This window comes from Carassius carassius, chromosome 5, assembly GCF_963082965.1.
Source record: "Carassius carassius chromosome 5, fCarCar2.1, whole genome shotgun sequence".
Lineage (NCBI taxonomy): Eukaryota > Metazoa > Chordata > Actinopteri > Cypriniformes > Cyprinidae > Carassius > Carassius carassius.
Genome location: NC_081759.1, coordinates 13,952,889 through 13,968,661, shown reverse-complemented (window position 1 = coordinate 13,968,661; position 15,773 = coordinate 13,952,889). Strand labels below are relative to the sequence as shown.

The 15,773-nt window shown below is 38.3% G+C and overlaps 1 protein-coding gene across 4 annotated transcripts in view; it reads left to right on the top strand.

Annotated features, from left to right (window-relative positions):
• Window positions 1-15,773, top strand: part of LOC132140808 (microtubule-associated serine/threonine-protein kinase 4-like) — a 190,020-nt gene that overhangs the window by 94,303 nt on the left and 79,944 nt on the right. Inside the window, exon 1 of one of the 4 annotated variants that reach the window (XM_059549804.1) lies at window positions 12,757-13,738. The exons of the other annotated variants lie outside the window; for them this stretch is intronic. Within the exon in view, the coding sequence (XP_059405787.1) occupies window positions 13,670-13,738 (69 nt within the window). The 5' untranslated portion in view covers window positions 12,757-13,669. Of the gene's footprint in view, window positions 1-12,756; window positions 13,739-15,773 lie in introns of those variants that run through there. 4 annotated transcript variants of the gene reach the window in all.

Below are 15,773 nucleotides of genomic sequence, written 5' to 3'. Positions count from 1 at the left end.
TTGGACAGACTGTGACTGGAATGGTTTCAGGTCTGTGAAGCAGCATTGTGTGTGTGTGTGTGTGTGTTTGGTCTCTGCAGGCCTCTGGCTCATATCCTTACGCCCCTGACAGACTCTGATGGCCTAGAACGGAGCCCAACCTCACAGGTCACTCAATCAACCTTCACCACAGGCCCCTCTGGCCTCACCTCTGAAGCCCCTTTCCACTTTACGTCTCTTTCTCTATCTCTCCATTTCCTTTAGACTCTTTATACTTTCATATGGAAGCCTCTCAAGTCTCCCACCCACTGAGAACAAAGAGGTATCTCACATCCTGTCATGACCATTGGCCAAAACCTCTTTCTTCACCTGTGATGACCTCAGCATGACCCTGCACTGCCCATCTCCCTTGTTCCCTATCCCCATATTCATCTTCACCAGTATCAGACAGGATGCACAATGTAATTTATGTACAAAGCATTTTTTGTTGGTCCTAGAACTTTCTATCAAACAAAGAGACCTCACAAGACCTTATAACAAATCTTTAGAGTTTTTAATGAAATGTACATGTTGAGAGTGAAGTAGCTCCACTAAGGTTTTAATGTAGTCAGAAAACATGGCTAATTTTGATTGGCTATAAGGATGGATTTTATCCACAGAATGCTCATGATTATAGTTATCTACAAGGGATTTAAAGGACCAACAAACAAGCAAACAAACAAATAAATAATAGTGTTTAATGTATTGGAAAAATGTATTTCTTAGGGCTGTTGAATTTGCCTTAGAGATAATTCACCCAAAGATGACAATTCTATCATTTACTCACCCTCATGTCATTCCATACCCATGAGAGTTTCATTCATCTTTGTAACACAAATGAAGGTATTTTTAATGAAACTTTAGAGAGTTCGGTCACTGTATTGAAAGTCTATTCACCTAAAACTGTGATGCTTCAAAATGCTCATAAAATAATTGTAAAGGTAATCCAAATGATTTAATTTACATTTACATTTATTTAATCTAGCCTTTTTTTCCAATGCACATACATAGACACATACAAACCTCATTAGTTATCATGTATCAAGTGTATGCATTTATTTATTTTTGTTCAAATGTTTAACACCAATAATTATAACATTTGTTCATGTAATTTGAAATTAGAATTTTGTTGTTCTTCTTAAAGCCTGGACATAGGATTACTATAGGATCTAATAATGATCCAAAACCAAAAGGATGTTATTGTTATTAGTTAAATTACGACAAGCAAATTGCATGCAGTGGTTGACTCCACTGTATTCCTCATTGAATGTGTTTCCTGCAGTTCTACAGGAAGTAAGGGTGATGGTGTGAGTTTTTGCTTTCGTCAATAAAGAGGTTTCCAGCCAATTATGTTTTCAGTTCCTGCATGGGTTATGTTTTCAGTTCCTGCAAGCATTTCCGCCTTATACAAACAGACACAATACACACAGAATAGGGAGATAAGAGTTAAACTTTTCTGAAAAGCTAAAAAACAGCTCTCAAGCAACGACTATGCATTAATGTAGAATAGCCTGAAAGCCATCACCGGTTACAAGACCCCCATCCCCCAGCACTGAGGCCAATCAACACCTGGCTGAAGACCTGAACAAGTTTTACTGCAAGTTTGAAAAGCAAAAGACTGGTCTGACACCCCACACCCACTCTGACAGTCTCACAACACAGCATCAACATCCTCCCCCTCTCTCCCCCTATGGTTTCTCATTCTGCACTTAAGATCTGTGAAGATGATGTATGCAACGTCTTCAGAAAGCAGAAGATAAGGTTAGCCAAAGGCCCAGACAGTGTCTCTTCAGCCTGCCTCAAAGCCTGTGCTGTACAGCTATCATCAGTCTTCACAATGATCTTCAACAGATTCCTGGAGCTGTGTGAAGTCCTTTCCTGCTTCAAATGTTCCTCCATCAATCCTGTACCCAAGAAGCCAAAAGTCACAGGACTTAATTACTACAGACCTGTTGCTTTAACATCTGTGATCATGAAGTAATTTGACTGGTCTTGGCTTACTTGAAGGACATTACTGAACCCTTACTGGACCCCATGCAGTTTGCTTACCGAGCAAACAGGTCTGTGGATGATGCAGACAGTATAGGATTGCACTACATCCTCCAACACCACATCCTGGACAACTAGGAACTTATGCAAGGATCATGTTTGTGGACTTCAGCTCTGCTTTCAACACCATCATTCCAGATACCCTTCAATAAACTGACACAGCTCTCTGTAACCACCTCCATCTGTCAGTGGATCACCAGCTTCCTGACAGACAGACATCAGCTAGTGAGGATAGGAAAACTCACATCCAACACCCACACCATCAGCACCAGAGCTCCTCATGGCTGTATTCTCGCTGCACTGCTCTTCTCCCTCTAACATGAGTGGCTGCACCTGTGAAAACTCCTCTGTCAAGCTCCTCAAGTATGCAGACAACACCACAGTCATCTATCTCATCCAGGACGGTGACAAGTCTGCTTACAGACAAGAGGTTGTGCAGCTGGCAGTCTGGTGCAGTCACAACAACCTGGAGCTGAACATGCTCAAAACTGTGGAGATGATAGTGGACTTTAGGAGAAACCCCCCTGCTCTCCCCCTTCTCACCACCACGGAAAGCACTCTGGCTGCAGTGGAGTCATTCAAGTTCCTAGCAAACACATCCTGTTTGCACTTCTTCCCTCTTTTCCCCCAAGCTATCTCCAGCTTAAACAGCTAACACATGAATCATTATCTGTGTTTTATCAATTCCTTTGTATACAGCTGTATATAGAGTAAATAATGCACAAATCTGAACATAAATCTATTGTTCCAGATTCATACACATTATTATTCTTATTATTATTATCTTCTAACGATCTTAATGGATTCACATGTTTTTAAATCAGTGTTCTAAAGCAGCGGTTCTAAATCCTGTTCCTCGCGTCACCCTTCTTTGCACACACTGTTCGCCAGGGGGGCAGGGTTTCATATTTTTTTGAAGCACCCCTGGGCGCCGCCATTGGCTAGCGGACCCCCACCTGCTGTTAGCATTCCATTGACTCCCATTCTTTTTGGCGAATAACTTTACATCTGAGGCATTTAAAGACTCCATTTGTCCATTAATTATTTCTGAAGAAACATGAAAATGTATAAAAGGCTCCATTACCTTGTATCTTACGTTATGGTCCCGTAGAAGCAGTTTTTGTAAAAAAAACAGGCTAACGATTGCGTCATAACCAGCGACTCTTTGTTGCACAGTAGAAAATTAGCGTATGGACAGGAGGAGAAGCTCGCAGGCAATCTTTTACTGTCTATGAGGCAATCGGGGGACATGGAGGCATACAGTCAAGGGAGATAATTAATCAGAATACTTACCAAAATTTGCTTCTGTTCACGCTCGCCTTCTCTGGAAGATTCAGTGGGTGATTCAGATTTCTCTTGGCACAGCGATTAGAAGGCTTACAGGTTGCTCACATGACATCTACGTCATCAAGTTCAGTTTGCGCAGTACGCCCGACCCCCATGAAGTGCGTGCTTCTAATTGACTTCACTTGTCTTCGTTGAATCCAATGGGGTCGCTGTGTCCATTTCTTTTAATGTTTATGGTTCTCGCTCTTTTCTCTCTCTCTCTCTCTCTCTCTCTCTTCTCTCTCTGTCTCTCTCTCTCTTCTCTCTCTGTCTCTCATCCAGTTCATCAGCTCAGCTCCAACAATGAATGGTTCCAGTTATACACTTTGTGTATAGACAGACATGTAGCTATGTGAAGTGTTATAAATGGACACATGTGCAGTTGCCATACTGTATTAAAGTTATAATCAGGATAAAACTATATATTAAGCAGTAGCATTTACAAATAACAGTGTATCTAAAAGTATGAGACAACAACAACAACAACAAAAAACTACCATTAAGGGCCGTGCTTGCACAGGTTCACTTATTTCACTTATATCCTCTGCGTTTCATTCGGGCTCAAATTGATAAACAATATTGACCACGCCATTGTTTACAATACAACCAGAGCACATGCCACTGAGGCAAGGGACGTGATGTTTAGCTGTGCACTGGTGGTTTAGTGAATCACAACACACTGAGCCAGCTAACCATACTGAGTCCATCATGTATTTCTGAGGGTGGGGCTTCTTAAAAACTGAAAATTATCAAAGTGTTCAAAGGAGAAGGGTACAGAGCAGTGTAGAATAAAGGTAGATTATGTGAAATATAATGCATTTAAAAAAATTTAAGCATTAAAGAGTAGGTCATATGGATTTAAAAAAAATATCTCTCTTGCAATTTATAACGTAGCTATCCTTAAATGAAAACTATCTTCAAAGTTGTTAATCAAAAAATTGCATGATAAATAAAGATATAGGGCCCTATAATACACCCGGCGCAATGCTACGCAAGGCGCAGCGCAAGGGTGTTTGCTAGTTTCAGTCTGGCGCCGTTCACATTTTCCCGTCCACACCACGTTGTTTAATTAGCAAATGCATTTGCGCCCATGGGCGTGCTGGTCTAAAAAAATGTGTTCAGGCACATTGCTGGCGCAATGCTATTTTAAGGAGCTGAAAATAGACTGCGCCATAGACCAGCTCTGGCGCAATGTTTTTTCTTTGTTATTTAAAGAGTGTACACACTGCTTATTAAACACATGCCAAATATTACAAATTAAAGGATTGCAATGCATAAGATTTTAGGCTATATACGGTGTGTATATATATATAATGCTTACATGTCATAATGGATAGTCATCGCATGTATCAGAATTAGGCTATCTATTTGCTCACACACAAACAGCTCCGTTTTATCTCGGAGACGCGTTCTGTCTTAGCGCTTGCCAAATTTCGCCGTGTAAATAACACATCCGTCATGGCACGAGCACAACTGGCTCTTAAAGGGAATGGAAGATGAGACTCTAATTAGTTTAATGCACATTACGCTCAAAAAACACCCATAACTCATTAAGAGAATAGGGACAACCCGTTTAGACCATGCGCCCGGGCGCGCCATGGTTTTTCCATCGTTAAAATGGCAAAAGTGGATTTTTACACGTCCTGCGTGAACCTGTGCCTTGTGCTTTACACTTTGCATTTAGATCTTTAAAATGGGGCCCATAGCCTCTCAAAAAAGAACGTTGACTCAGTCGCCTTAACGAGTCGTCATAATTTTGAGTCTTTTGCCTGTTACCGGTATATCACCACATGCTCGCGAAATACGAACAGAGTCTGACCTGCCCACAAAAACACTTTCGCTATTAGTGTGTTTACAGGATGTTGACAAATTAAAGATTCGATCGGGAGCATGGTTGAAACATGAGGAGCCAAATTCCACAGAAAGGCTCAAGACACAGGATGTTGTAAATCAAATCCTAGCGCCACAAGTCTGAAGCAAGTCGACCAACTAAAAGCTTCGAGCAGCTTTCAACATTAACATAAAAGAACACACTGATCATAACAACTCGGGAAGGAGATTGTTAATTTTGGGGCAAATAATCAAGATTGATGGTCAAAGAGATGCACAACATGACCATCACCTGTAAATTCATGATGGTAATCATGAACACAAGCTCTTTGGATTGACTTCCCCCCCACCTAAAGCACAAGAACCAGTCTGAAATTCCTTAGAAGACCTTTTAACCTCTCTGGTCTTCACAGAACATATCCTTACTCCACAGAATGGCACAGAAATGGCCTTTCCATGTATATATGCACCTAAATGGGGTTAAAAAGACAAATATCAGTCTATTGCTTAATTCCATATCATATATGTAACCCACACATTTGACTATCATGTTTCTAATCCCTTATTGTGTGTCTTTTTAATTAATTATTGAATAGCTTATGGGTTCATATTCATGTTTAGTATGTGTGTGTTTGAATCTTCTTGATTGAAACGTTTTTGCCAATCAATTACTTGTCAAATGTATCATATTTTTGTTATAGGAATCATGTCCAAAATTATACTCTGCAAGAGTGGGAAAATTGGGACCACTTGATTGAAAATATAACATTTGATTTATTAATGGGGAGGAGAAATAAACAATGCCCCGAGGAAAGACAATATCTAATTGGTTAAGACACCATTTGGGAGGTGTCCCACAGCCCGGTTTAAATACTCAGGACACCATGAAATTTTGCCTTCTAGCTCTTTAGCTTTTTCGTCATGGTTGTAGCCATGCTTTTTAGCTTTTTTTTTTAGTCATGCCTGCTTTTAGCTTTTTTGCTTTTAGTCATCACTTTCAACCATGCTTTTTCCCATTACTTTTTGCATTCTTTGAGCGCTGTTCCAGCATGCTTTGGTCTGCACACCCGCTGCTACTTAGCCATGATGAGAAGAAACACCACCTAGTCTCATCAAACTTTACTTCTATTCTTTTATTTTAGTTTCTTTTCTTTTCCGTTGAGAGTTTCGTGTTCTAAGTTATGTTTTGCCAAGCACCGTGTCTCTGAGTCCGACCCCTAGTGCCCGTCTAAAACTTCAACCAGCCCACAACTCTGCATCGTCAGCCAACACTAATAGTGTTTTCACTATATTTTGGAATTTAATATCCATTGCAGAGTTTGTTATATGGCTTGTTCAGTAAATCACTGGCTGACTCAGTGATCAGCCGTAAAACAATGATTCTATCCAAATTCCCTATAAAAACTTCCATATAAAATTTTTCATGCCATCTTGCAAGTAATGCCTGATAAATTAGCGTTTGTGAGCTCAGCACTACTTTGTAGCCATTCAAGTGTTGCCAAATTCTTTAAATGGAAAGTAGCTTAAATCAGTTTGAAAAGTCACTAAATGTCGCTAGATGACTTAATATGCTAGTTAGCATATTTGTGACATCATCGCGTCGTATTGCATTTTTCTTTTTTGTATCTCTTTGTTCACAAACAGTATTTTTATTTAGCCAAATTCTCAATAAAACTGTTTTAATGTATTTTACCGTTTCTGTTGTCAGACAACTGGATAAATATGAAATAATGACTGAAACGCGGCCCTTTAAAGACTATATATTGACTAGCTCTCCCTTCCAAGATGTTAATCTGCACAGAAATCCTAATTTGTAATTGAGCCGTTAACTGATTAAATCAAATAAACATAAGATAAAAAAGACAAAGACAAATCCTGAGCTGTGATTTCGGCTATATTTGCATGCAAAATTAGAGAAGCAACATAATATAGGTTTAAACTGAAAGCGCTGCTCATCTATAGCCTCTCGCTGAACAGAGCAGACACAGAGTTGTTTGCACGCTGGGAAAGCAAGATCTTGCACTTGTGCAGCAGTAACAGTGAGTCATAGAGACTTACTAAGGTTTGTCCAAGTAGTCGCTAGATTTGTCCCTAGTCGCTTTTTTGGAAAAAGTTGTTGCGGGGGTCTGAAAAGTCACTAAATCTAGCGACAAAGTCACCAAGTTGGCAACACTACAGCCATTACTGGAGAAACCTCTATCTCTCCCTCGCTAATAAGGCCTCCTTCTGGCAGAAAAATAATTAGCAAATTTATATATGGGGTGGGGGAGTGCCATCGCAAATAGATTGTAAGGCCGTGGGAAACACCATAAGTATTGATACGTTATGTGTACGATTTCAATCGAGTGCTCAAAATATCAGGTTTTTGTGCTGATATGTTATGTATACCTAGTGCAGCTTTAGGTTTCCATGTAAAGCACCATATTACTGTCTTACTAAAGTAGTTCTGATAATTCGCTGTAAACCTGCTATTTACTAAGAATATGTTGATTGTTGTAGACTGACATTCTAATTATTTTGTTTAATAATAAAGAATGTAGTGTAGTGCACAAACTTTATAATCTATATAATATCTATATAATATAATAAAAAATTTTGCTCCACCGGCAAAATAGGATATATTTTATAGGGTTAATGCAGGAGAGACAAGCGAGTTAGTTAAGGCTGGTCCTCCTGTGATGCGACTGTTCTGCATTATGATTACAAGTTAAGATATGGAGCGTCTTTTGTCTGTCATTCTTCAAATATTACAGTAGACATATTTTGGTTTACAAACCATATGTTTCATAAGGTAGTCATGTAAGCACTTGGCTAACGTACTCACCATTATTGTTTTTTAGTGTTCACAGTTTAGCATCTAAACTTAAGCTGTGGGCACATTTTGCTTGCATAAGTGTTTTTGTATTTTATGTCATCATAAGAACAGATTGGCACACTATATTATTGTTTTATATAATGGTGCTTTGTCAATGGTAGCTCTAGCGAACTTATTCATGGACTCCTCTCTGTGCCAATCACAACAGGTTTGGCCAGTTGACCAATCAGAGCAAAGTAGGCTTATGGAAGGGAGAGGTTTGCTACGAACTTGCTAATCATTGGCAAATGACTCTTTATAATATTAAATGACAAATTTTTTCTGACCTTAGATGCATTTAAACCTGTTGTAGGGGACTCCAACACAATATTAGGACACTTTAAAATACCATATGACCTGATCTTTGACCTGACCACATAAACACAATCAAGCCTAGAAAAAAGCAGTCAACCACCCCTTTAAATGTTTTTCTTTTCTTATGTTAGATGTGTATGTATGTATGTATGCATGTATGCATGTATGCATGTATGTGTGTACCAGGAGCACCTCAAAAAACCACAACAAATTCCTTGTGTGTTTGCGCACACCTGGTGAATAAAACTAATTTTGATTGGTGATTCTGATTCTAAAAAGCTTTGTTGTTGAAAACCATTTCCTTGAATACACTCGAGGACATTCAGTGTTTGCATTCATACCCTGCCACAGGCAGCATACCCAAAACCGAATGAGAAATAACAAGTAACTTTAAAAGGCAATGTTGTAATTGTTCCCTTCTCCTACCATTCACTGTACTTGCTAAACCAGGACTAATAATCTTTCAAAATTGTTCCTCTACAGAGAATAGACATATTTTAATCCAAGCTCTTTGCCTTAGTTTGAAAGATCTTTCAAATGCCAATGTCAGATTATGCTTCTTATCATTCTCTCACCAAGTGAACACCCGTTCTCCTGCAGGCAAACTGTGGTAGATGAGCTGACGAAGAAGAGTTTATTACATTTTTACATGTTTGAACTTCTAAAATAATTTTCATACATTCTGCAGGTAACTGACGATCTCGTTTGTGCTGCTCTGTAACTGGCATCATTCAAGCTTCGCTGGACAAACAAGGAGAACTGAGGGGAACCCACTTAATATTCACACGGCATTCATTGAATTGAAATGAATGAGTTAGAAAGACTGAGGGCTTGTGAGCATGTTGGAGGGAGAGAGTGTGAGTGTGTGGGAAGATGAGAGAATGTATGAGAGAGGGCAAGCAAGAAAAGAAAAAACACTGTAAATTGACGATTGGGATTGGCACAATGGTTGTCACTTAAAGTTTCATCTCTTCATAAGACTGCACTCCTGTATAACACTCCAGGTGAAAAAATGCAACTACAGGTGCCCATGAAATCACAATATATTGAACTGTTTCTGGGGATAATTAGTTTTTGGTAGGCATCTTACTGGGAAAAACCATATACCAGTCATATACCAGCTTACGGTGGTCAAGTTGATTGATCATGGTAACTGGGTTGTTGCTAGTACAAAATGGTATACATAATGGACCTTGGACTTACCAAGTAATAGTTTATCTATGTATAGCTGGAAATTTGACTGTTAACATTAATGGTATAGTTCACCAAAAAAAAGGAAATGTTATGATTATCTTAACCCCAGGCTATCCAAGATGTAGGTGACTTTGTTTCCTCAGTAGAACACAAACAAAGAATTTTAACTAAAACCATTGCAGTCTGTCAGTCATATAATGGAAGTGAACGGGAATCATGATTTTGAGAGTCAAAAAAACACAAACAAAACCAAATTAAACCCTGCGGCTCGTGACGATAAATCGATGCGTAAAGACACAAAACAATCGGTCTGTGCAAGAAACTGAACACTGATTCTGATCTGATCTGATTCACTGCAATGTCTGAAATGTCCTGAGTGGGTTCTCAGCAGCCAGCACGTGACGCATCTTCTTCTTGCTTTATGGTGGATCGCTGACCATTGGCACTCCTAATTGAGATTGTAAATAGATTGTCAATGGAGCGACGCTCTCAGAACAGTTCGGACATTGCAGTGAATCAGAGGTAAAACATTTTTTTATATAATTACTGTTCAGTTTCTTGCACAGACCGATCGTTGTGTGTCTTTACCCATCAGTGCATTGACAAGAACCGCAGGTTTTAAAATTATTTTTTTTTTTTACTCTCAAAGCAGTGATTCCCATTTACTTCCATTATATGACTGACAGACTGCAACGGTTTGAGTTAAAAATCTTTGTTTGTGTTCCACTGAAGAAACAAAGTCACCTACATCTTGGATACCCTGGGGTTAAGCAGATAAACATAACCCATTCCTTTGACTATTTGTTCATTAAAAGTGCTCATTGTTAACTCTGTTTTGCCAGATAAATTGCTACCTGTCCTGACTTCTAGAAATTGTGTAACGGCAGTCAAATTAGAACTGGACATTTTAGCATGCAGCTGCTGAGACTAGTAGGATGTATAAAACATATTTTCAATAGTGAATGGTTAGGGAAATTTGTTTTGACAAATAGTCTTACAGGACAAGTTCGCCAGTTTTCAATCAGCTTTGTATTGTTACAGAGTCAGATGCAGGGGTGTCACTAGATTAACAGAGGTGTCAAGTAATGAAATTACAAATGCTTCGTGACCTTACTTAAGTAGAAATTTTCGGTATATATACTTATATATATATATATATATATACCGACTTTTTACTTCTACTCCTTACATTTTCACGCAATTATCTGTACTTTCTACTCCTTAAATTTTAAAAATAGGTTCGTTACTGCTATTTCATTTCAGCTTGTTTTCATTCCAGCTTGTCATCATTCAAAAAAAATAATAAAAAAAAATAAATCGCGCCATCCGAATGGAATGAATTTGATTGTGGTTGGATGAGAAGTATAAACGTATACCATTCCGAGACCCTATTGGTTTGTACGCGATCCATCGCACCTGCACGTGACACAAATCACATCACACTACAGCAAGGACATAGCCAGTGTTGGGTTCGACTAGCAAAACGATTTATATCCTAAAAGTTATTATTCCTCATCTACTGGCTCCTGTAGGTAGGTAGTATTATTCCTCATTCCTAAGCTACTGTAGTTAGTTTGGTAGCAAGACATTTGAATAAATTAGCATTTGCGATTGACAATATTGTGATAAGTATGCTATACTAACTTTGTAACTCGTTACCCCCCCAACACTGGACATAGCAGACATATACAGGAAGGTATCAATCAAGAAGGTATAATTGAGAATTGAGGATTATGAGTTATTTTTATTTTTTGATTAATCACTTGGATTAATCATTCATTTTGACAGCACTAATGTTTATTGTAAATAGACAACCATACAAGGGTAATTCCTGCAGCTAAGCTTGGATGTACATTTACATTCCATTAAAACAATGGTACCCAACCTTTTTCAATTTGCGGCTTACAGAACCAAACACATATGTTTGTGTGGCCCACTGCAAAAAAATTAACTGACCCCGCTATTGTTGGATTAATAACTTAGTACTCAAAAGCTAGATTGTTAACTGTATTTATTGAATGAAAAAGTGCTGTGCGATATGTACAAAAAAAAAAATCGTGATTTCTTTGATCAATTTTGCTATTTCAATTTTACTCACAATTTTGACACACACACAGATATGTCATAAATGCATTCTGGATTAATTTGAAACATATTTCCAAAAGAAAACCAATTAGAACTTTATCAAAAAGTTGTAACGTCTCTAGAACAGACATAGAGTGCATTTTCTCAAGGCACCTGCCATTGGCAGTTTGGCAAATAGTAAATTTCTGACTTAGGAAACCCCTTCTAATTATACCTGTTCCTGGTTTACCTGTGCCCGGTTGCATGAAACTTCTTAAGTGAGGGTTTCCCTGAGGGAGAAAAAATCCCTGAGGTAAGGGATTTCATTAAGAGCATTGCAAGAAACCTCTTAACTGTCACCCTTACCTAAGTGTTTATACTAAGCGTTTCACAGTAGTTTCTGACAACATACGGCAAAGATCGCCGCGGTTGCTATAGTTACTACCACTAACAGTAAACAGAACATAACGAACCACAAAGCCAAACCCTTGCTAAAATCACACTTGAATTAATATATTTTTGCTATGGAGAGTACAAACATAACAGAAAACAAAAAAACGTAAACCAAACTGGACAGAGGAGGAAAAGGCAATTATTGTTTTCGTAAGTGGTTATAATAATAATAATAATACTTTTCGGCCTTTCATCTACCATTCATCGTCTCTAAGAGATTATTACGATCATTAAAAACACGCCTTGGTATTTCCTCCTCTTCAATTAACACTAAATCAGCCATCGTATTTTGAGTTTAAGTTGACTTAAGGGAGCTGTTTTGGTCCCTTAAATTTATTAAGGTGAAATGGCCACTAAGGACTTTGTAGCAACGCTTAAGGGAACACTTAGATAATTAAGGGGAAAAACTTAATAACAGCCTTAAGTTCCTTAAGGAAACCCTTAGGGTTTTTTCTTGCAACCCAAGTTTCACTAAGGGTACCCTTAACCTTATATCTAAGGGATTTCTTAGCTTAAGGAGTTTCATGCAACCGGGCACTGACCCTTATCTGATGTTTCTTAGGGGGCGGTCGCACAGGTTGCAGTCTTGTTTTCAAAATCTTTTGCATGCATTTGCCAATTTACCAAAAGCCTATAGAACTCATTGCATAAGACAATGAAAAAAAAAAAAAAAAAAAAAACTTTTGTGAAAGGCGACAGAATGGGCAAAAACATTGTCTGCAGGTTTAAAATGGAGAATCTGATAGAAAAGGTTTTATTGTTCAAGCATGTTTATGTTGGAAGGGAAGGAAAAGTCTTCCTGTCAGCTATGGCTCATCACAATAATGAAGGAATTGCTTGCAAACTAGCTGTTACAGGATGCCCCGTCTACCCTTGAGCTCTCATTGTGTGGTCCTTCCATTTTATTTCTGCCCAGTTCACCCTGGCCATGAATGTCAAGCCGTCTGACCTATACTCCTGACTCCTTATCTACAGCTCCAGTTGAAAGACAAATAGGAACTCAATACCACTCAACATCAGCTCGCTTACACCATTGATTGAATGTGGACGCACACAGGATGCCACCTTTATTGTTTAGTGCTGGCAAAACAATGCACAACAGGATTTCCTGTCTCTTCTTTCCCTGCAAGCGGTCACTCCGGGTGCCACAGAAAGTGCCTGTTTTGGGGGGAATGAATCGCCGGCCCTCATGGGATTTTACACTGAATTTAAGCTGCCGGTCTTCGACCCCCTACCTATCTCTCTCTCTCGCCCCTCCTGCATTCCCTACCTCTCTTGGTCTTCTTTCAAACACACATTCACAAGCTCTCTCTCTTTCACATGCTCACATCCTCTCTTCTCTTCAAACACGTACATGCTTGCACATTGTCCTGAAGTTCAAAGAGAGCGAAACAGTGTCATGTCAGCTGACCGGCCCCCTCCAATCAGATAAGTTCTGATGTAAGTCTTTAGCAGCTGCCCAGATCAGATGGATCGTGCCTATAGGATCGCGGGAGCGCTAGAGGAGGCAGTGAGGTGCAGTATGGCAAAGTAGCAGTGAGACACACACACAGCGAGAGAGTGCGAATGAAAGAGTATGTGCTCTGCCTCTCTGGCATGGATGAGTCCAGCATTCTGAGGAGACGCGGGCTACAGGTAGGGAATATAGAGTGATGTGGGGCGTGGGTGTTTGCCGCTTCATTGTTTTGTAGCTTTTATGTGAACACTTGGATGTGGGATGAATTACAAAATAGAGTCTGTCTTTTGATTGCTGAAACATCCAAATACTGCACTGGAAGACTGAAAATGTGTGAGTTTTGTCACTGAAAAGACTGCAAAGAGCAAATATAGGTAATGGTTTCTGTCTTTCTGCACATAGTTTACACCTTCAGAACTTGTCAGTTTCTTTTTAAATAAGATCAGCAACTTTACAAAGCTGAAAGATTTTTAAAGGAAGCTGTCTTTGTTAGACTTAAGTTCTTGCCAGTTGTAATAAAACAAATTTTCTGACAGAACACTTTATAGTGAGATGTTTGACAGCTTTTTAGTTCATTCAATTTTTATTTTGAATATTTAGGCTGGATTGTGTTTGAGTTATCAGAGCATTTTTAATTAATGTTTTTAATGAATTAATTTAACAATTAATTGGACTTTTTCATTTTAGTGTGTAAATTGTGTATTATTGGTGATAAATTTTGTGGAAATATTGTGAAATTATTAAGACATTCACAATTTTGAAAAGTTTCTGCTGCTTTTCTTTTAGTATTCACTGTTGTATGCCATTGCCTCTAATGTATTCCAAACAAATATGACTTTCTGCTGCAGAACAAAAAAAGATAAAAAATGTAGAAAAAAAAAAAAAAAAACGAAACCAACAACAACGACAAAAATTCTCAGAATATGATCTTTTGTGTTCCACACATGAAAAAAAAAAGTCACAAAGGTTTGGAACAACATGAGGGCAAATACCTAATGATGGAATTTCCTTTTTTGTATGATCTATCCCTTCAAGACATTGTATTTGATGTATCTGCTGTGTGAGTTTAGAGGGGTAATTAGTCATCCATCCATTGGCGGTTAATCTCTTTGTGAAATGGTGACATTTAAAGAGACTCTTATAGTCTTTTCATTGTTTAGACATTGTTTCTAAGCTCTGTGTTTTGTGGACCTCCACAGCTGGCAATTAAAACAAAAAGATTGTTTGCCCTGAGGACAAGATTCAGTGTTCTGCTGTATGATTTCATGTGGGACACCGTGTTTTCATTTGTCAGTCAAATGCATGTCAGTGCACAGTTTCACACTCTGTGTTGCTTCAGGCTATGAGATCATAAATCAGAGGCTGGGGGGATTGGTATATTTTATATGGAATCGTTTATGTTAGGAAACTTCCTGAATTGATTTAATGTTGTAATTGTCACTACAGCAGGGAAAGGGAATGTGTTACATGGCTAAATTTAGACAGGTTGATGTCGGTGAGAAGGTTGAGTCAATTAGCTGCTTTATGTCAATTACACCAAGGTTGCTGCAGCATGCAGGGCAATTGTTCTGAGACCCACTAAACACACAGCGTCACTTCTAATTGTGTTTGGGAGAGGTTTCAGTTCAGTATAATTATGTTGGAGTTTAAATCTACAGACTTGTTCACACACCTTGATTGCATATTCGCCACAAATACTTTGAATTGTAGCAGTGCTTTTCTGTGAACACAAAGAATTCGTAAAATGATAATCTGTATTGTCCAACAATAGAGCAACAGACCACCCCCCCCCAGTTAGATCATTCACTCATTCTTTCGTTTTTTTCTTCATTCACTTATTGTATTTTTTTATGCATTTGTTCATTCTTGTAGTAATTGATTCACTTATTCTTGTATATTTTACATTCATTTGTTCATTCTTAATTTTTTTTTTTTCATTCACTCATTTTTTTTACATCTTCTTTTTTTACATCTGGTCATTATTGTGTGTTCTTTAATTCGCTCATACTTGTATTTTTTATTCATTCATTCTTGTATTTTATAAATTCGTTTGTCATTCTTGTGTTTTAAATCTTTCACTAATTCTTCTTTTTTAACATTCATTCGTTCATTCTTCTCATTCTTGTATTTTTTGCTATTGTTTACTCATTTATTTATTCATCAATTTGAATTTCTTATGTCTTTTATTCTGACATCATTCTAGAGATGAAACAA